This window comes from Grus americana, chromosome 11, assembly GCF_028858705.1.
Source record: "Grus americana isolate bGruAme1 chromosome 11, bGruAme1.mat, whole genome shotgun sequence".
Taxonomy (NCBI): Eukaryota; Metazoa; Chordata; class Aves; order Gruiformes; family Gruidae; genus Grus; species Grus americana.
In genome coordinates, this window is record NC_072862.1 from 16,526,639 (window position 1) to 16,546,617 (window position 19,979).

Genomic DNA, 19,979 nt, shown 5'->3' on the forward strand with positions numbered 1-19,979 from the left:
GTAAAATGAATACACTATTAAAAAAAAAAAGACAGATGTAAGGGATAGCTTAATGTAGCACTCTCTGGGAGGATAGCTATTGGTATTAGGTCCCCCTGTTCTTTGGGTCAGTAAATATGCTTGAGAAACATATATAAAATAGCCAGAAAGTTCTGCTTCATGCACATTTGTGTTGTGGGGTTTTTTTTATTAATAAAAACAATGTTGACCCTTACTGTAGCAGAATCCAAGCCAAATCAAAAGCTGTCTATAGTAATATCCAAGTGACTGGTCACAGACTGATCCAGTAAAAGTAATGAGTATTTAACTGGATTCTACCTGTGCTGTATCCAGGTAGTCAATAATTTAATAATTTGTTTAGATAAAAGCACTTTTGGAGCATTTAGATCTCTTTATAACAGCATAACAACTCAAATGAAGTGTCCTAAGCCAGTGCTAGCTGTCCTGGAATGTTACTGTTAGCAGAAATGGACTGTTGTCCTACTACTTCAGTCAGTCCTGGTGCAACCTGCATTAATGTATGATGTACTTTTCTGCTAAGTGCAAGGGAAAAAAAAACCAAACAAAAAACCCAAAACCAAATAAACAAACCAACCCAACAGAATCATCTGTACCTGAGCTCTCTGGCAACCTCACTTTGCTGGGAATCCTCCAGGATCTCAGGTAAACTGGTAATAATATCATGCTGGATTGGTACTGGAGAGACACTAACCATCTGCATTAACTTCTTGACAAGATCCTGCAGACGAGAGGAACACTTATAAAACGCATGAGTCTCACCATGAGCAAGCAGTTTATTAGCATGACAATGATATGCATGTAAGGTCTCTCAGTAAGTCATTTGTCTGGATTTATGCCAACTGTCCCTTAACTTATTGTCCTGTTAGTCGTGAATCATAGCATAGACTTTTATGAAACTATGGTATTTTACAGGTAGGATATAACTACCTTGGTGAGCAAAGGAAACTGGGAAACACAGCAGCAAGCTTCTCGGTGTTTAGTATGACTTCTTGATTGTCCTGGTTTCAGCTGAGATAGAGTTAATTTTCTTTCTAATAGCTGGTATAGTGCTGTGTTTTGAATTTAGTATGAGAATAATGTTGATAACACACTGATGTTTTCAGTTGTTGCTAGGTAGTTGTAGTGTCTACACCAAGTCAAGGACTTTTCAGCTTCCCACGCCCTGCCAGGTGCACAAGAAGCTGGGAGAGCACAGCCAGGACAGCTGACCCAGCCTGGCCAAAGGGATATTCCCCACCATACAGCATCGTGCTCCGTATAGAACTGGGGAAGCTAGCCAGGAGGTGGGATCGCTGCTCCGAAACAGACTGGGTATCAGATTGGTTTTTTGGTGGTTTTTTCTCCTTCTGCATGTGGTGAGCAATTGCAATTGTGCATCACTTGTTTTATTATTACCTTCCTTTGTTATCCTATTAAACTGTCTTTATCTCAACCCACGAGTTTGTTTTTTTCATTCTCCTTCCCATCCCCTCGGGGAGGAGAGGAGAGCAAGTGGCTGCGTGGTGCTCAGTTAACCGCTTGGGTTAAACCCAGACATTGACTCAGTTCATTCCAGAACTCTCTTGTAACAGCCCTCCAGTACAAAGTAACCCACAGAGACTGGCTCACTTAGGGAAAGAAGGAAAAGAACCACCAAAGCAGGAACTGAGAATTAATCCCCAGGTGCTTGCAAGTATCCAATATCTCTTGTTAAAATTAAGCAAGAGGGGATTGTAACTTCCTGCCAGCAACAGCTTTAAAATGGGGTCACCCATGTGGATATATATGTACAGATACAAATTTATGAAAAAGGAGACTAAAAGAAAGGGCAGAAGAAAAATAGTAAAAGGGGATGTTCAAAAGTAACTGAATGCAAGCATAATAAACCAGAAAGAATTAAATCTCTCCTTCAGCAGGTGAATATGACATCATCAGTTCTCATTAGCATAATAATTGATCTCATCCCACCTGATAGGCATTCCAGAATTTGACTGGAAAAAACATAGATGTGACTGCATCATCAGTACCCACCTGGCTGTCAAGAAGCCTGTCAAGCCATTTAAACTGATTGACAATAAGCCGTGGAAAATTTGTTCCAAAGGTGCCCACGCTAAAACAGCAGAAAGTGAAACACAGATTAGTCAGACCTACAGACAGACTCAAAAGCTTTGCTGCAAGACCATGAGATGCAATTCAAATTAACCAGCTATCAAAACCATGTTATGAAAATACCATTAACATCCCTACAGATTTTAGCACCATCTAGGAAGAACCCTACTTCTTACTTGCTATGCAGACAAAGCAGGGATACTACCAGCCTGTTCCAATACACTACCAACAACAACTTCCTAAGTCACCGCACAAAAAGCAAAACATGTACTGTGACCTTACTTCAGATCTCCTGTGCTGCCTACCATGACAGTGACTACACTAGCTTAGCCTAAATCTCCTTTGAGCCCAGTAGCCCTGTCCCCAACTGCAGTCAGTATTAGATGGTTTTGGATAAGTTTTGGGTAACAGGGGAACAAAGCGATCTTTTCACAGAGTTTCCATTCAGTCTCCAACAATAAGCAGTTTAGCAAATCTCCAAGGCAGAAGCTGGTACCCACTCCATGTCTGCTATCCAGCAGTACATTTATCCTCCATTAATTTCCCTAAGCCTTAAAAAAAAAAAAACGAAACAAAAAACACAACTGTGTGTAATTTCTAACCTCTACATTCTCCAACACTGAATTTGACAGGGTAATTATGCATTATCTGAAAAAGTACTTCTGGGTTTTTTTGTTTGCTGCCTTGCATAGTTAGAAACAGTGGTTAAACCTTCCTCAATTAACTTTTCTAAATCTTTCTTGCTTTTACAGACATCTATCATCTCTCTGCCAGTCATCTCCTTTGAAGGCAGGCAGAATTCTATTTTAGTTAGAATATTTTTCCCTACTTACAAAGAAACTGTTCTACTATATTTTTGTGACAGCCTGACCAAAAGTGCATGCAACATTCAAAATGTGATTGTACCATGCATTTACAGTGATGTGATGTTTTCCATTTTGTTCCCTATACTCTGTTTGCTGCTTTGACTACTGCTAACCATGGAACTGATACTAAAAATAAGAAGGAAAAAGAAACACCAATACAAGATACCTTTCCTCGATGAAAACACTGAGTTTGTCATTGTGTTTATACAATCAGGATTATTTTTAGTCTGATTTTTTAAGAAAACAAGGTTTATGGAGCTGTACTGTCTAAGGTGCGCCCCCCGTAACTTCTGGTCACGCTGGTCTGTAAGCACATATGTATTAATCAGTTGGCCATTGCCAAATTGCATGGATAAATCAAATTCTTCCAACCCTTCCTACAGTAAGTCAATAAACTGAACGTCCTCTGTCCAGGCATCAACTGGCATTAAACCTGTAAAGGTCTGATAGGTCTATGCTTTTACATCAGACTGGGGAGAAATTGGCCGGTCAGTACAGGTGTGGTTACAGATTACCTGTAATGAGTGTTGGTTTTTGGCCCATCATTAAACAAAACAAAAAACAGTAGGATATCCATTGGGAAAAAAAAAATCTATTGTTCTTTACAAATAGCTTTAGATTAGATTATCCTGGAAATTGTTACCATAAATTGTGACCTCACTTTTCATTTCCTTTTTCATTTCCAAACATGCTGAACAACTTAGATCTCCATGGGCCGTCCCAGCAACCTCCTTCTACTGCAAAATGGACCACTTACTTCTATTTTTCATTTCCATTTTTAACTGGTCATTAATACATAGAAAAAACTTCACTCTTCTTACAGCTTGATAGGAGACAAACGTAACATCATCCATTTCTAAGACTTACTAAAGAGTTCACAGCACAATTAACAGCTTATCACTTTTACATGCAAGATCTTTTAGAATTCTTGGGTGAAAATAATTCAGTCCTTCTGACTGTGTTAAACACTCTTCTAACGAGATTTCAGTCTGATACAATTTCTCAGACTCAACCTCTGTACAGGATTTGTATCCTGCTTGATGCTCGGCACTGAAACAAACACTATATCAGAAACAGCCTCAGTTTCCTTCCATCCCCTGACCTGCTCCACTAACTCTGTAGAGAGCATCCAGGGCACTGGAAAAAGAGCTTAAGTGTTCAAGTCTTGCCCATGTTGCACCTCAAGATCTCACTCTGCTATGATGTTCTACACTCAAAAACTTTTCTATTTTTCCTTGTTTCAACACAATCTGTATTTTTTAAAGGAGGTCTGTTTGCATCTAACAGTCGTCTAAAACTCTGCCAGCCACTTTCATCTTTTTTTTTTTTAAATGAGACATTCCATAGTCCCTCTGCTGAAATACTTCCCAAGCTCATGCCAGTAGCTAAGAAAAGCATAATGACTCATGAGGTACGTCTGTATTTCAGCTTCTATAAATTTGTCTTCTGCTTTACACACCTACAAGTATAAAGTCATGGTACCTCACAGCTAATTTTACACATGTACGAAGAAAAAACCATCAGTGCAAACATCCATGCAGGTAAATTTGAAGTAACAGTTAAAGTCAAACAGCTGGTGATTGTCCAAAAGAAGAAATCTCATTTCAAGGCAGAGAGAAGACAGTCTATACTCACATGTCAAAAAAGAATTCAGGGATCTTTTCCAACAACAGTGTTATGACAGCAGGCTGGAAGAAAGGCAAAAAGACAGTGTTAGGATGATGATTTACCGCTTGTGCTGTGGCATTGCCACCAAAACTGATCTTTCACAAAAGATGAAACATGCACAGAGAATAAAAGACTCAAAAGGACAAATAAAAAAATATTTCCTGTATAAGAAATCTCTTCCCTAATGCCAGAAAGGAGGCATACAGCCTGATAGCTGAAAACCACAAATGCTGAGAGTGGTATAAACTCTCCACATAATCTAATAGAAGCAGAGCATACGGGCAGGATGTACAATCCCTCTGGGCCTCTCTCATCCTGCCCCTGTTCACTTTTGAGAAGAGTCTGGCTCTATACCATGCAACTAGACATCTGAAGACCACAAAATCTCCCTTAATCTTCTCTTCTTAAGACTGAACAAACCCAGTTCCCTCTGTCTCTTCTTGTATGCCAGGTGCTCCAGGCCCTGAGCATCTTTGTGCCCCTAAAGAAACAAGAAATTGGACACTATTCCAGATGCAGCCTCATCTGCCTCAAAACCAGTTCTATTAATCCCCTACTTATATAAGCAAAAGGATCCCTAAGTAAATCAACACCACTGTAAAGAGCAAAATAAGGTGCCCATACCTGTAAGATCTTAATTCCAAGAAGCAGTTTAATGAGGCTTTCACAATACGAGTGCACCAGAGTCCTGCAAGACGAAAGATTCCGCCACAATTGTAATAAAAACGTGTTAGAAGAATAGGCTGTAACTCTTTCCATTACTGGTTTTTTTTAAAAAAAACCACTTACAACGACTTATGGTAACATATGGTAACCACAGATACACAAAAAAAAATTTAAAACTGCACTTTAGCTCTGAACGAGCTTACTCTCTACCAGACTAGAGTGAGCTGGAAATGCAAAAGTCTCTGTGATTAAGCTGTATCTCCTGGAAAAATTGTCAAAAAACCTTCACCAGCCATGTCAATTTCTTTTTCCCCAGTATTTGGTTCTTGCCATAAAATGCCATGGAGCCCAAGGTATGCAACAGGCAGTTAGTAAATTCTGTGACTTACCACTTTAAACTTACTGCTATTAAATAGCAACACTAGTCACTTTTGCTTAAGAAACAAGTCTTGTTGTGTATCAGCTGGAGCTATGGCCTTTCCCTCCGCTCTGCTCAACATTACATGACGTTAACTAGAGACTGGCTCTGACTGAAGAGGACAACAAAATAAATTTTCTCTGACCTTGACCCCTCAGTCCGTATAGGAGTGCACGGCAAGAGGCAGTTCTTGAACTGGTTTCTGTCCTTGATGTGAGATTCCAAGCCGCTGATAAATTGCTTCACGACCTGCAAAGCAGAGAGAAGTTATCCACTTCCTGAAAAGACGCCCCGATCAACTGCTGTCTTTCAGGATGCTGTTTGTGAACAGATGAGAACAGGGAAGAGCTACCCAGGGAACTGCAGACAGACAGAAACTGTGACGGAAGGAACGTTGGATAATAAACTAACTCTAGTCTAAATCATTTCCAAAAGCAACCACTTTTTCTACAAAATAACACTAAAGCAACACTCTCACATTCCACTTTGATTTAAAAGGGCTTTGCCTTTCTTCCTGTTCAGCTGAGACAGCAACATTTAATGTGACAAGAGCTGTGCCCAAAAAACATTTGCAGGATTCAAATCACTGGCCTCAGGACTTCACGCTGGGCTTGTTTACTGGAGAGGAGCACCACTTTGTGGCAGTTTTAATGCTGCCACCTCCCAGCCAACACAAAACCAAACACAGCTCCCACTAGAAAGTTAAGCAAGTGATTTTTCTCCCTTAAGAGTCTTTGTCTATTGAATAATATTGCCAATTAATTACTTTGACAGGGTGAGGTGGTGGAAGTGCAGCACTTTTGCTTGGAATTACGCAAAACCAAACTTGGAGCATGCACACCAAGACTGGTTTAAGAGGCACATGTTGGTCATCTCGATGTCTGACTATTCAGATATAGCAGCTGAGAAGAGACAGCAGGAGGAAAATGGGACCAAAAGACTGGGATGGCAACATTGAGAGAATTAGAGAGTCTGGACCACTGAAATCCAAGATAAGCTACTGTGTGCCATACTTTTGTATGGGACTAGTGGGGACAGGCAGCTGCATTTGCATCTTTTGCTACGCAGCAACCAGTTTTAAAGCTGGCTCTTGCCAAAGCATAGTCCATCACTTACGCCTGGGTAAGTAGGGTGCTTCTCCAGAGCCACGCAGAGCTTCTTCTGGAAAGCCATTTGATCTACAGCTAAGGAGAAAGTTTAAAAAGAAAATAAAGAACCAGACACATTTTATCTATACAACATCATAACAACAGCTACATGAAATACAAGCTCTCAAGCCCATCCACCAATACTTCTGCATTTGCTGTCTTGACGAGTCCAGTTAGCAAAAGCCTAAGTGGTATCACCACTTGTGCTTTCTCCAGTCTGGGATGAGAGTAGCTAATGGCATTAAAAAGGCTTAATACACAAATTCCTGAAGGCCTTGTCTGAGCCGAAAGGCAATGCAACATGTTCATTTTCCTGTTTCAGAGCTCCTGCCTCTGTAACTCAATACCCACAGATGCAGTCTAAACTTTTTCCATACATAAGTCTTTTGATTTAGCATGCATACACCCAAAAAGCTGGTATAATGAGTTTAGGCGATGCACTGAATTCAACAGGAACTGTGCAATTCAAGAAGTGTATAACAAATAATAGGCCAGACAAAGGTTTGTTTGAACTTTGGAACAAGCTGGCTCAAGTATTTTTGCTCTGCAAGTAAAATGCATCTTTACTTTGTACCAGTCATCTTTGCAGGTTTTCAGATACAAGCAGAAAGAGCAAGTGTTAAACCCATACCTATTTCATTCTGTCCCTCCCCAGCTTTCAGTATAATTCCTGACGTTCTAAGGAGCTCTTCAAAGACTCCCTCATTCTCCACTCCACCACGGGCAGGGGCATTTTCTTTATCAGAAATCCGCGACTTCTTTGTTTCTGAGAAAACAAGCCATGCTACATCAAATATACTCTGCAATAAAAATAGCAAGGATCCTTCATATAAACAACTAATTCAAAATTAACCTTCTAGTAAGAAATTAGAGGAGCACAGGAATACTTATGAGACCAGATCAACAAACTGTACTGCTATTTGACACAGTCATTAGCCGACTCAGATGCCAATGCACAGATCCTATAGAGCAGTTAGCCCTGCAGCATGACATCAGAAAGGAACATTTCTTACTCACCTTTTTAGTGATCCATAATCAAAGATAGTTAAGATGTACCTTCAGTGACTTACTCCCGTGGGAGACATACCCACTAACAGATCATGAGCAATGCTAGAGCACATACTTTCCTCTGGCCTGAAAAGCTCAAATTTATATAGGTTCTCCCACCAGACCTGTCTCCTAGGTACTCACCCATCTGCTAAAGCAAAAAATAACTATCTTCCCTCCAGCTACGTAGAGATCTTATTTTGGTTTGATTTATAGATACCAGTTTTGATCAAATGTGATTAATCTGCAGACTCTGAAGGCAGGGAAGCTCAAGATGAGAAACACTGATCAAGACGATAAACACCGATCAAAGGTATGAGAGCAGAAGGACTGAGAAGAGATATGGCACTGCCTTTAGCGTTCATGTTTTATTATGATTTTAAAAAGTGTTTAAAGATCAACAGTGTCATTAACAATTAGCATTACCAAAACCGTCATTTTGGCCTTCTCCCTGCCCGGCAGCTGCTGCCTCTAACCAAGGGGTCTCCGTTCCCCACAAGATTATACCTGAGCACCTACCCGGCAAGTCTGTCTTGCAGCTCTCTCCAGAAGTATCAGGTTTTGACAATTTCCTTTTTGAAACCATGGTAACAAAACCTTTGTTATTGCCTATAAAAATACAGGAAAAAGATAAGTGAGCAAAGGAGACATGACTTTAATTCAAGGGTTTTTTAAAGCAAATCTAGAATGTATTAGTAAATAGTGAAAGGAAATTCTCCAGAAATTGCAATTGCTCAAAGGCAGGCAGATTACTTGGTTAACCAGTACCACACCGCATTTTTCTGCTGTACAGGTTGAGATTTTAGAGCATAATACATCACTTCTCCTAAAATTCAGTTCCTCATAAAACAAGGCTTAGCTTTTCTTTCAGATACCAGGCAAATCAAATGGCAAGTTAAACTGAGTAACTAAGAGGTGTCAGATGGTATCCACTGATCTGAACTTGTCATCCTCTCCCCACGCCCAAAGCTACAAAGGATTAGCAATTTAGTATTTACAAGCCCAGCCATGTTAGCTGACCCTGTTCAGGTTCCTAAACCCAGTACAACTGCAAGAAGGGTTCTGTCAGCACAAACCTCCATCTCACTCGTCCTCTTTTGGTGGGTGACGGTGATTAAAAAGGAAAAATAAACCTCGGGTCGCCTTTAAAACTTAAAAATTATTAAAAAAAGATGCGTGATCATCTCACGTTTATTTTCAACTATTTGGCAGAGCCTATTAAAACGACTTATATAAAATACCAGAACGGAAGCGGAACGATTAGAAAAAGCGCGATGAGCCTTTAGCAGCTCTCCCGGGCCCGAGGTGCAGACTGACAGGCCAAGAGGAGTGTTTGGTCCCGGGTGGTCCTCTCCTTATTATATCTACTCCCAAACGCTCGGAAATTCCCGTGGCGGCCAACTTACCTCACCTGCACGTTTATAGGGCAGTACACAAAAGTTTCAGCACCCTGAGCTTGGTTCTATCGGTTTCCTCTGCCAGGAGAGCCCAGCTGGGCCCCGAGGCAGCCAAGTCTTGCAGCTGGTTTTACGCACTTAATAACAAACCGCCAGGCTTTGCCCAAACGTGGCTCAGAAACGCCGTCCAAACCCACCCCGGCCCCGGAAAGCACCGCCAGGGCGGGCTGGGCGGGGTATGCTCCTCCGCCGAAGGGCCCTCACCCGGGCTGCGACCAGCACGGCGGCCGCCGGGGCCGGGGCGCGGAGGAGGCGCTGACCCGCGCTCGAGCTTCCCGCCACCGGCGCGCGGTGACGTCCTTCCGGCGGCGGCGGAAGGGCTGGGCCCGGAAGCGGAAGCGGAGCCGGGGCCTGGGGCGGCCCGGTGGCGGCCGGAGCCGGGTCCGGCAGCGGTATCGCCACGATGAGCGAGCCCGAGCTGCTGCTGGATTCCAACATCCGGCTGTGGGTGGTGCTGCCCATCGTCTTCATCACCTTCTTTGTGGGCATGATCCGGCACTACGTCTCCATCCTCCTCCAGAGCGACAAGAGGCTCACGCAGGAGCAGGTGTCCGACAGGTCAGGGCCGCCGCCGGGGCCCCTCTCGGCCTGGGCCCCGCCTCAGCCCGGGCCCCCTCGGCCGTGGCGCCGCCGCCTCACACCTGCCTTTCCCTGGGTGCCCCCGGCCCGGCCCGGCTCGCTCCTGCCCGCCGGTCGGGGAGGGCAGCGGCAGGCCCGGTCCCGCCTGCGGCCGTGCCGCTAACGCGACGTGTCTCTTTTCCAGCCAAGTCCTGATTCGGAGCAGAGTCCTTCGGGAAAACGGAAAATACATTCCCAAACAGGTACGGAGCCGCCCGCATGGCTTTATGCTTCACAAAGGGTAACTCGGAAACAAGTGCAAAGCGAGGAGTCGCGTTAGTGGGGTGCCGTGGTTAGAGGTGCCCCGTGCGGTCAGACAGTCTGGCTGCGGCTCCCCCAGCCCCGAGTAGCGTCTAGAAGTGCGGTGGGTAGCAGGTGCTTAGGAGAACTGGACACAGGACCGCTGTACGTGTCTCTTCCCTGGTGTTAATCTTAGCTTCCACTACTTTGTGTTTTAACTACACATGAAAGCGAAGTGTGTCTCCAAACCGTTGCGTCTAATACCTATCAAGAAACACACAAGGGTTTAATAAAAGCTCGGAATGACGAGGGAGTTGTACAATGTCAGCTGGAATGTTTGCTGAACTAAAAATCAGTCACTTGTATTAGCTCAGTGGCTGCCAAATACGCGTATTGTACAATCCAGAAGTCGGCTCGGGGGAATGAAAATACCAGATATACCCGCATCAGTATTGAGCCAGCAAGAACTTTGCACAAAGCACTAAAAGCTCTCTAATCAATGTGGATTCTTCTTCAAAGAATTCTTAGAATTATTTTAAGAATATTAGAAGGCCAGAGAGCTGGTACTCTGGATCCAGGGAAACAGAAAAGTGAGGAGCTTGAGAGCATAGGGGCAGCGAAGTACCTCTCCAAGAAAGAAGGATGTGTTATGAAAGAGCTCATAAGATGTCTGCATGTCTAAGCAAGAAATAATGCTTCTGTCCTTTCATTTCTTATGGTATTGGCATTCGCTCTTTTTCTTTTCAGTCTTTCCTGACCCGGAAATATTTTTTTAATAATCCAGAGGATGGATTTTTTAAGAAAACAAAAAGAAAGGTAGTGCCTCCTTCACCAATGACAGGTATGTTAAGGTACCATAAATATAGCCATGCAGAAAAACTAATTTTCTGCCAAGGTGGCAATGCAAATCAACTTTGCAAAGAGCTCAGTGACTGTGAGGGAAGGGTGGGACTGTGCAGCTGGGCATTAGGGAGGAGGCGGGAGCGAGATCCCTCTCTTTGGGAGCAACATGTTGGGTCGCTTCATTTTGCTTGACTTCAACCTCCAGCTGCCTGCAGCGTTTCACAAGACCATGACCACTTCAGTGCTGCCAGAAATGGGAAGTCCTGCTCTCACTCGGGTCTTTTCGTCAGTTTTTTGTCCCAGCTCCTGCAGAACCTTCTCTGAACTGATTTAACTTATTAACGTGGCCAAACACCTCAGCAGCAAAGTAGCTGGATAGTTCATTCTCCCTTTTCTAGCTAAATCAGCTCATGGCGGGGTTCAGTGAGTTCAGTGATCTGGAGCAAGGGATGGGGTCAAACACAGACAAAGCAGCTGGGGTCAGACACAGCAGAGAACACAAGACCCTTCTGGCAGCAACAAAGTATTTTACAACAGTGGAAAATAGTAGATATGGGATAGATAGTGGGATAGGACTGTTACCTCTCATGCAGTTTCGTAATTAAAATAGCTGACAGCCAGGTAAAATAATCTCTTGTTTGCCTTTATTGTGATACTGCTACTTTACATCAACTCTACGATTTGCAGATCCTACCATGTTGACAGATATGATGAAGGGGAATGTAACCAACGTTCTGCCTATGATCCTCATCGGTGGTTGGATCAACATGACATTTTCGGGATTTGTCACAAGTAAGTGTCTGGAATAGCACAGGCTGTGGGTCTGGCCATCTTTCTGATGGCGACCTTCAGGGTCTGGGCCGTGTCAGAGCTTGGCTTCTCTACCTGAAAGCGGTCTATTGGAAGCAGCGTGAATTTAGCGTGTGGCACTGCCGTTATTCACTCCACGAACTGCATTGATTTCCTTGCTCCATAGCAAAGGAGGGAAAATTGTTTCCAGAGTACTGGCCATGGTCACAAAAAAATAGCTCATGTATTCAGGAACAATTGTAGTGGCAAAAACAATATTTTAATTTATTAAAACTGCCTAAGTTTAAAGTTGATACAGTAGATTTTCCTCTGAACCTGTCCAGGGAGTTGGTCACTGTGTAATGCAGGGTGTATGCATCAAACATACTTCCTTAAATTTACAGTTCTGGGTTTTTCTTACTGTTTATGTGATAACTGTTTCCTTAACAAAAGGCATTCCCACAATATCTATGATGGTTTGGCCATCTGATTAAGTTTCCAAAAGTCTTTTTACATTAAAGTAAATACAGAACTACGGCTTTTTAAAAAGTGTGTGTTAACTTGTTACTGTACGCATTGCAAGCTACTGTTAGATTTAATAAAAGAACTATCTACTCACTTTGCCATTTGCTTTGCACTTTGTGAAACTGGGCCTTTTTTTTTTTTTTTTTTTTTTAAATCCTGCAGCAAAGGTCCCATTTCCTCTGACGCTGCGTTTTAAACCAATGTTACAGCAGGGAATTGAACTGCTCACTTTAGATGCGTCCTGGTAAGCCTGTGTCCTCAGCAAGCAAGGTCGAATAGTCAGTTGGAAAATTTTGAATGTGTTTAATAACCCTTGAATGGTCTATGCGTGCTTCTGAAATGAGGGCATGAGCCAGCTCTGAACTGAAATCAACCCCACGCTTGTTCTGATTTATCAGGGTGAGCTCTGCTTCCTGGTACTTCTTGAATGTGTTTGGACTCAGAAGCATTTATACTCTCATCCTGGGCCAAGATAATGGTAAGACACCATAATTTCTGTGAAAGAGCTGGCATCTCCTTCCATGGTACGACTTCTAAGGGAGGTTGGGGAAGGATTTCTAAATTTCCAGCCAAAAAACGCTTGAAAGCCCCTCTCACTTCTGTGAGGTTACTCTCGACTGGCCAGGTTTGACATCACCTGCAGCCAGTGCCCAAATCTTCTGCACCAGCCATTGGCTGACTGCTCATAAACTTCCCTGGTAATTAACCCACGCTTTCCTTCCCATCAAATTAGTGTGCAGAAATTTTGTGCTCTGGCTTGCTTTTATTTCTAGTAAGGATCAGTTTTAAGGAAAACTGTAAAGATTTCTTAATGCTAGATATGGGGCAGGACAGATACTGTTTCTGGGGCTATTGGGAATGGAGAAGACTGTCTTAATTTTTCTGCATATTTTATGTAAATTTAGCCAAGATGTAGGGGGTGGGAACAAGGTGTCTTGTGAGAACTTTCTGGCACGTTAGTGTTGCATTCCGGGTGTTTCTGCAACTTGCTAGTCTATAGCTAGAAACCAGCCTGGTGGCACTGTGCTCCAAGGAATGCTGTTTAAATGACACAAAAATCAACCTCTCATTTCTCTTGTAGCTGCAGATCAGTCTAGGGTGATGCAAGAACAAATGACAGGGGCAGCAATGGCCATGCCAGCAGATACCAACAAAGCATTTAAGGTACAGTATTCCCACCTCAGGCCTGTTTGCTGTCCACTCACAGGATTGTAGGCTATATGTAACTTGGCCTCTCCCTGCGTCAAGTAAGGGAATTGCTCTGGGAATTCCTGTTCCTAAACTTAGAGCTGACAACTGATGAAGGGTATGGGAGTTACCCTGATAGCCTGAAGTAAACCTGAGTAGTCATTCCTGATACAAAAGCTGAATTTGTGTGCCATCTGCTTTTGCAGATGAAAACTTTTTTTTCTTTCCCTTGAGATCTAGTTCCAAAGCAGAAGCTAGCTCCCAAAAAGTTGGGTTAATAGTGCAGCTGAGCCCAAGTCCAGCAGGCACATGATGGACCTTGGGTAAGAAAATTGAGTTAGTTCAATGGAAAAATCTGTCAGTATTTGACTGTGAAGTTCTTGAAGTTCTCCTAAGAAGTCTCTATAGGTGCTTGCTTATTAGACTGCCTCGACCTTTCACAACTCTGGTTTATGCATGAAGGGAAGGTCCTGGTTTTTGTTTTTACATACTGTAGCAGAGATTTACCCACACACAGCCTGCTGCTTGGGAAGTCAGGATGGTCTGCTCCTGCAGTTTCTTGTATTCAGTAACCTTCCTGGTTAAAAAAAAAACATCACCCACCCAGAGGCACGGCCAGGGAAGAGGGTGGCTGTGGTTTGCAGCACTGCTGGAGCAGCGACCGTTCTGTCACAGACTGTCAGCACTGAGGTGTGATTACAACCAGCACCTGCCCTCTCCTGGCTCACATCCCTCCGCTCCCTTTCTGGTACTGCCTACCCAGAGCAGTTTTGCTGTTCAGCCCTGTAAGGACCTAAACCTGCTATGAGGTCCCAGGAGGAGCAAAGCAAGCAAGCCCCTATTGCAGAAGTGTTCTGGCCAAGAAATACAAACCTCTGGCTGAGTATCACATGATGTGATTGTGCAGGCTGTATGCAGCTTATTCCACAATATTACTGGAGCAACACTCAATGGACTAAGAGGAGAGATATTTGTGTTCATAGTTGGTGGAAGGTGAGTAGTGAGGGAGATCATTCTCATATTTAGGATGAAATTCTGTTCTTAGGTCTTGGGCTGCTATGAACACTGGGCTTAATGAATTAATAAACTCTGCAGCTCCAGGGAGCTTGTTGGTCAGAGAACAGTCTAACAAGGCACATCAAGTCTTAGCAGTTGAAAAATTTTTTGGCCTGTAACTGTTTTTGTCAGATGTCTCTGAACTAAAGAATTAACTAACCACAAGGCACTTGACCCCCCAGAACAGACTTGGCTGTGTTTCTAGAGACAGCTATTTTAGAAGAAATGGACTATTCCAGAAGGTTAGAGCGTTTTCAAAAAGCAGATAATGTAATTTTTCTAATTTCTATGATGTATTGACCAACTAATACCCAATTAAGTGTAGAACACTGATTTCAGAGAGATAATAGGATTGCCATGTTTTTAATAAAACTTGGGGTTTGTTGCAGTTTTAAAGGTAAGCACTGCTTTGCATAGTTCTTGTCTAACTAATACTGTGTTACTTTCCTTTCTCTACCTCTGTTTATCATCAATGTAGACTGAATGGGAGGCTTTAGAATTGACTGATCATCAATGGGCCTTAGAAGATGTAGAAGAGGAGCTCATGGCAAAAGACCTCCATTTTGAAGGGATGTTTAAGGAAGAACTTCAGACCTCCATCTTCTGAATTTGAGAATATACTTTTGTCTCTTGTAAAAGTAATTTGAAAAGAAATCTGATACTTAGAACTAAATGTATTTTAGCAAGGCTGAGAATAAAAGAAAACACCATGTTCAGAACTGCTGTTATCTAACTCGTGATTTGACCGCCAGGACCAAGTATGTTGTATTTGAGCCAAAGGCTCTCTGTGTGGGTTTCTGTTTCTCTTCCTGCAAAATGTATGCTGGAGAGAAGACCTGAAGTTTCCAGTTCTAGTATGCAAAGAGCAAGCTTGCTTGAGTTAAGGAACTTAAAACTTCATGAGACTGAAAAACTGCAAGTAGTGCTTAAGTTTCTAGTTTTATCCTCTTAAACAAATGCAGAGCTAGTTGTCCTTTACCTTTGAACAATTAGGACATCATCATCATCCTATTAGCAATTCAAAACTGACTTAGCAACAACGTATCTAATGCATCCTCATAATGAGGATTGGGTTTCTGAAAGCCATGGTTGTCTTTCCTCTTTATACTCTTTTCCTGTTACAGTAATTGGGGTTTGAAGCTTTCTCAGAAGAAAACAAAAGCAAGAGGGAGATACTCTGCACTTACCCATGGCAAAGCGTGGGACAGATCACCTTCCTCCCATATCCAAGCCTGCACCAAGGCTCCTCAGCGCTGCAAAATCCCATCTGCTTGCTTCTGCCCTGGCCAACCCACTGGTAGACACAGCAGTGGTCATGGGGGGGCAACTTCTGCCCCCCCCCCGCTTTTGCTCCTGGGCAGAGCAGCTCCTCAGAGGTCTTTGGACAGCAGAGAGCCAGAGATGGCATTTCTGTGCAGAGGTAGCAAACAGACTATTTTCCTGTTAATTTAATCCTTCCTCAGTCCATTTATAAGCACCTCAGCAGCAGGATGTAGGATCTAGCAAAGGTGCCTGGCCATTCACTGTAGTCCCTGTTCAGGTGGGGGAAATAAATACTCATCTTGTTCTAAGCCTCCTGCTGACCATCATCTTGCACTGCAGACAACAGGGACCAACTATTCCCGGCTTGTCCTGCAGGAGCTCCTCAGATCCCTCTTCCCCAGGGTGAAGCATCCTAACCCAGGGAAATGCTTCTCAAACAGCAGCTCTTCTGTACTCTGTGGCTGTTATTTCCCTCCCCACCCTTTATTCTGAGCCCTTTGTTTCAGGGTGCACTTGCACACTCTCTTCAAAGCAGGAGCCGAGCCAGGACAGACATAGTCTGTTTTCTGTTCTTACCAAAATAATCTGAGATGTTCTTCTCTGCCTCAGAGACCTCCTTCCTGAATGCTAATGACAGTGCTTCACTGACAACACAACTAGTCTTTCAGGTTATTTTTCCATCCATTTTGCAATGGGGAATTTAATTTTGCTTCATGCCCTCGGCATTCTTGCATGAGCCGTTCTTGCGAGCCTGCACGCTGACAGAGAATACCCAAACACCTCCGCATCCAAAAGCTGCCACTTTGCTTTCCCTTCCTCCTGTTTCATGCCACACTTTGGAGGTCAGCATTTCATAGCAAAGCTCACTGCCTGCTGTTCTACATGAAGGCTCTTCTAACCCTCTCTGAGGCTCCAGCTAAGATCAACCTCCTCCACTATTGCACTGTAATCACAACATGAAGACTTCAAACCTTCTTACTGGGGCTTCACAGCCCACCTTGACCTGCAAGATTTCAACAATCCCACAGATTCCCTGCACGCACACCAGTGTTAAATGCACACAAGCTTCTTGCATTTCACTTCGTTTTTTCCAGCCTGCTCGCATGTACTAGTTCAGGTTGCAACTGCAGGACAACCATTTCAGTGGCACAGCCACAAGCAGCTCTGATACCCCTGGAGAAAACAGACAGAACGAAAGCCAGGTCACCCCTGAGATCCGCAGAGGAAGAGGAATGATGAGGAAGCCGTAGCTGAGCCTGCCCAGTGTCACAGAAAGAAAGGCAAGGATGGGCTTTGCTAAAGCACCAGGTATCAGGAGCCCAGCGCTGCAGGTGAGGAAAGGCAACCCCGGAGCAAGCACGAGCTCTCAGATGTACAGGGCGGTGCAGGCAAGGGCTGCTTTCCTCCCAAATCCCCACAGGCAGAGCAGGGGGTGGCTCCGCAGGACTCGCCCGCCCCAGCTCCCGGAGCACCGGGCATCCCCACAACCAGCAGTCTCAGGTCACGTCACAAAAACTGAAAATACAACAAAACCCAGTTTCAGTGCAAACCACTCTTTAATTTTCCTCTTTGTACAATAGAGCCAGCCACTTACAAAGTGCTAGTCTAAAAACCAGGTCTGGTATTAGAGCACACACACACACCAGCCAAAGCCCACCAGCTCAGAGGCAGAGAAAGTAAGAGCTGGGCCACTTTTTCTGCAGTACAAAGTCTGTTCAGCATCTGAGCATTGGAGATTTAGCCCCACTGATGCATTTCTCAGTGTCAGCACAGGTAGGGAGGCGAGGAGAAGAACACGGGCTGTTTCAGATTGATTTTTCTTTTAAAAAGGTCTTTTACTCTCCTCTCTTTCCTCTCTTCCCCATTTTGGACTACCCACATTATTTTTTTTCAGGGTAAAACAAAAAAAAATGCTGATCAGAGTCATTCAGTGCAGTCCTACAGCTTAACAATTGCTTTTTTGATGCTCCCCTCAGTAACAAGGGAAAAAACCCCAAAACCAAAGAAATGAAATATTAAGAGTTATAAAAATCCCAAACAACCCCAAAACCAGAACAGCAGAAGCATTAAGCAATTCCAATCTCAAAATTCAAATTTCAATGCTTTAAAAGAAAAAACTCAGCAGAAGAGGATCACAAGACTAGCATGTCAGCTAGAGGAAGCCCTCCTGCCTCCCATCACTGCCCGCCCTCCCCCCTGCTTGGAGCAGAACAAGGCAGCAAGTTGCTGGCTGGACTTTTGCTCGGCTGCAGCGCAGCAGAGGCGCGGGGACGGACACACAACCGTTTCCTACAGGGCTTGGCGTCAAGAGCTGCAGAAGGGAGCTGAGCTGGCGTATTTGGAGTTAAATGGGTGACCGCTGTTACGCTGACCGTTGGAAGTGGTTACAGTCAGCAGTGAAGCCACAGGGACTGCGCACAGCGAGGACCGAGTGGCTGCAAGCACGCATTTCAGGGGGAAAGGAAAAAAAAGCAGAGCAGTAGCTTGTCTTAGCCTTGTGTTCTGCCAACGCACTTGGCTGCAAGAAGGAAAAACCCTCCTGTTTGGTTCACCACCTTGATCTAGGTATTTCCCTAAAAAACACAGGCTAAGGCTCTAGGTTCTTCCCATTTTTCACATGGGAAGCCATTTTTCCCCGAGGACTGACCGGATCTCATGCTCACAGGAGTCCTCATTCAAGAGGAAAGCTGGACTTGAGTCCTACCAGTAACAGCCAATACAGGGGGACAGAGGGAAGAGCATTTGCCAGCTGTGCCAAAAGGATGGAGCGGAACTATTGAACAGTTAAGGCAAAGAGAGACCTCGGACAGGAGCATCACACGTACAGCCTCACAGAAGATGATGGGTTGGGGGATCTAAAGGCTGAAAGAGCAGTCCAAAAAAAAAAAAAAAAAAAAAAAAAAAAAAAAACCCAAAAGTTGCAAGAGAAAAGGCTAAAAACCTCACACAATCCACTGCATTGGGCTGTCACCTTTACAGATGACAGCTCTGGGGACACAGTGCTGAGCTTTGCTGGAGGAAAAGCTCCAAGGAGCCACGTAAATGAGCAAAAAAACAATAAAAATGCTGCCACTGCACAAACCACAGGGGAAACAGTGGAGGCAGAAAAGTGCTTACAGAGTAGCTGAAAGTGAGGGGTGTAGGAGATGGATGGAGAGGACAAGAAATTGCCAACCTTACAGATGTTTTCTCTGCAGAAGAAGGGGAGCCAGAGCCACTGTATCCTGTCATCACGTGTATGCCAGCCACGCAGGCAGGTATGTATGATGCGCAGGCAGGTATGATGTGCTTCTGGTGAAGTTTCCTACATTACAGAATTCAGCATTCACATGAAAAAGGCTGAGTCAAAACTGCCCAGAAGAGTCTCAAATGCATCGGTGAAAGGACAAAAGAAAGAGAAATGTTTGCTGTGTAGCGAGGGGAACAAAGTATGATGGCAGAGACTGCAACAGACAGGCCAGAGGCAGAGAGATATGAACTGAGCTTCCAGAAGGGGTGCAGCATGCGTCCCTGACACAGGCAGGGCCCAACAGCAACGCCTGAGGGTGGGCAGGAAGCCCCCTCGCCGATTCACAGAATCGTACCCACCATACTCCTCCACGGGCCCCAGAAGGCTCTGCTGTGACCTCCAGCCCAGGCTGTACTCTCCCGACCCCAGCTACACCCTCGGCCCAAGACCTCCAGCCCAGCTCAGCCCCAACTCCTGCCTCTAGCCACACAGCTCAGCCAGATTTTAAAAAGAACTTTATTGAAGCTCCAATATATATTATTTTTGGCCTCTAAACACCCAAGTGTCAGCACCTATTCCTGGCTCTCCAGTGCTATTCTGCAACCCCCAGCACTGACTCTTTCAGTGCTAGATTTTTCTGCTTGACTCCTACAGAAGGAAGAAAAAATTTTCAGATGCCTCAGGCATGGCTTTAGAAGAGCGACCGCTAACATGGTGGCCGAGTGCTGGCGGTGATGTTTAGTTGGTATCCATGCCGTCACACTCTTCTTGGGGAGGAGATGGGGCAGTATGTTCCTCACTGTTTCGGCGCTGATAAAACAGCACATACGCAGCTTTTGTCTATCAAAC

The 19,979-nt window shown here is 44.2% G+C and overlaps 3 protein-coding genes across 7 annotated transcripts in view; 1 reads left to right on the plus strand and 2 right to left on the minus strand.

Annotated features, from left to right (window-relative positions):
* The window catches only part of FANCD2 (FA complementation group D2), a 53,254-nt gene extending 43,617 nt beyond the window's left edge, over positions 1-9,637 (minus strand). For 3 of the 4 annotated variants that reach the window (XM_054838119.1, XM_054838115.1, XM_054838117.1), the window contains exons 1-9: positions 9,329-9,637; positions 8,442-8,531; positions 7,507-7,641; positions 6,844-6,911; positions 5,873-5,976; positions 5,268-5,331; positions 4,611-4,663; positions 2,032-2,110; positions 615-739 (exon numbers count right to left, since the gene is read on the minus strand). In XM_054838119.1, coding sequence (XP_054694094.1) covers positions 615-739; positions 2,032-2,110; positions 4,611-4,663; positions 5,268-5,331; positions 5,873-5,976; positions 6,844-6,911; positions 7,507-7,641; positions 8,442-8,508 — 695 coding nt within the window. In that variant the 5' untranslated portion in view covers positions 8,509-8,531; positions 9,329-9,637. The remainder of the gene's footprint in view (positions 1-614; positions 740-2,031; positions 2,111-4,610; positions 4,664-5,267; positions 5,332-5,872; positions 5,977-6,843; positions 6,912-7,506; positions 7,642-8,441; positions 8,532-9,328) is intronic. The other variant, XM_054838116.1, reaches the window with a different exon arrangement.
* A 66-nt stretch (positions 9,638-9,703) lies between these two features.
* EMC3 (ER membrane protein complex subunit 3) lies at positions 9,704-15,357 on the plus strand. The gene is made up of 8 exons (XM_054838120.1): positions 9,704-9,937; positions 10,143-10,200; positions 10,985-11,078; positions 11,768-11,872; positions 12,557-12,638; positions 12,793-12,872; positions 13,476-13,558; positions 15,117-15,357. The coding sequence occupies exons 1-8, from the start codon at positions 9,783-9,785 to the stop codon at positions 15,243-15,245; spliced, it is 786 nt and encodes a 261-aa protein (XP_054694095.1). The 5' UTR covers positions 9,704-9,782; the 3' UTR covers positions 15,246-15,357.
* Positions 15,358-17,438: 2,081 nt separating this feature from the next.
* The window catches only part of USP4 (ubiquitin specific peptidase 4), a 42,441-nt gene continuing 39,900 nt past the window's right edge, over positions 17,439-19,979 (minus strand). For both annotated transcript variants that reach the window (XM_054837876.1, XM_054837875.1), the window contains one exon: positions 17,439-19,970. In XM_054837876.1, the coding sequence (XP_054693851.1) occupies positions 19,869-19,970 (102 nt within the window). In that variant the 3' untranslated portion in view covers positions 17,439-19,868. The remainder of the gene's footprint in view (positions 19,971-19,979) is intronic.

Bases quoted from the DNA above. Each gene is read 5' to 3' on its own strand.
- EMC3 (XM_054838120.1), top strand. From the start codon at position 9,783: ATGAGCGAGCCCGAGCTGCTGCTGGATTCCAACATCCGGCTGTGGGTG. The intron at 12,873-13,475 runs GTAAGACACCAT...TTTCTCTTGTAG, and splicing joins CATCCTGGGCCAAGATAATG to CTGCAGATCAGTCTAGGGTG. The intron at 13,559-15,116 runs GTACAGTATTCC...TCATCAATGTAG, and splicing joins ATACCAACAAAGCATTTAAG to ACTGAATGGGAGGCTTTAGA.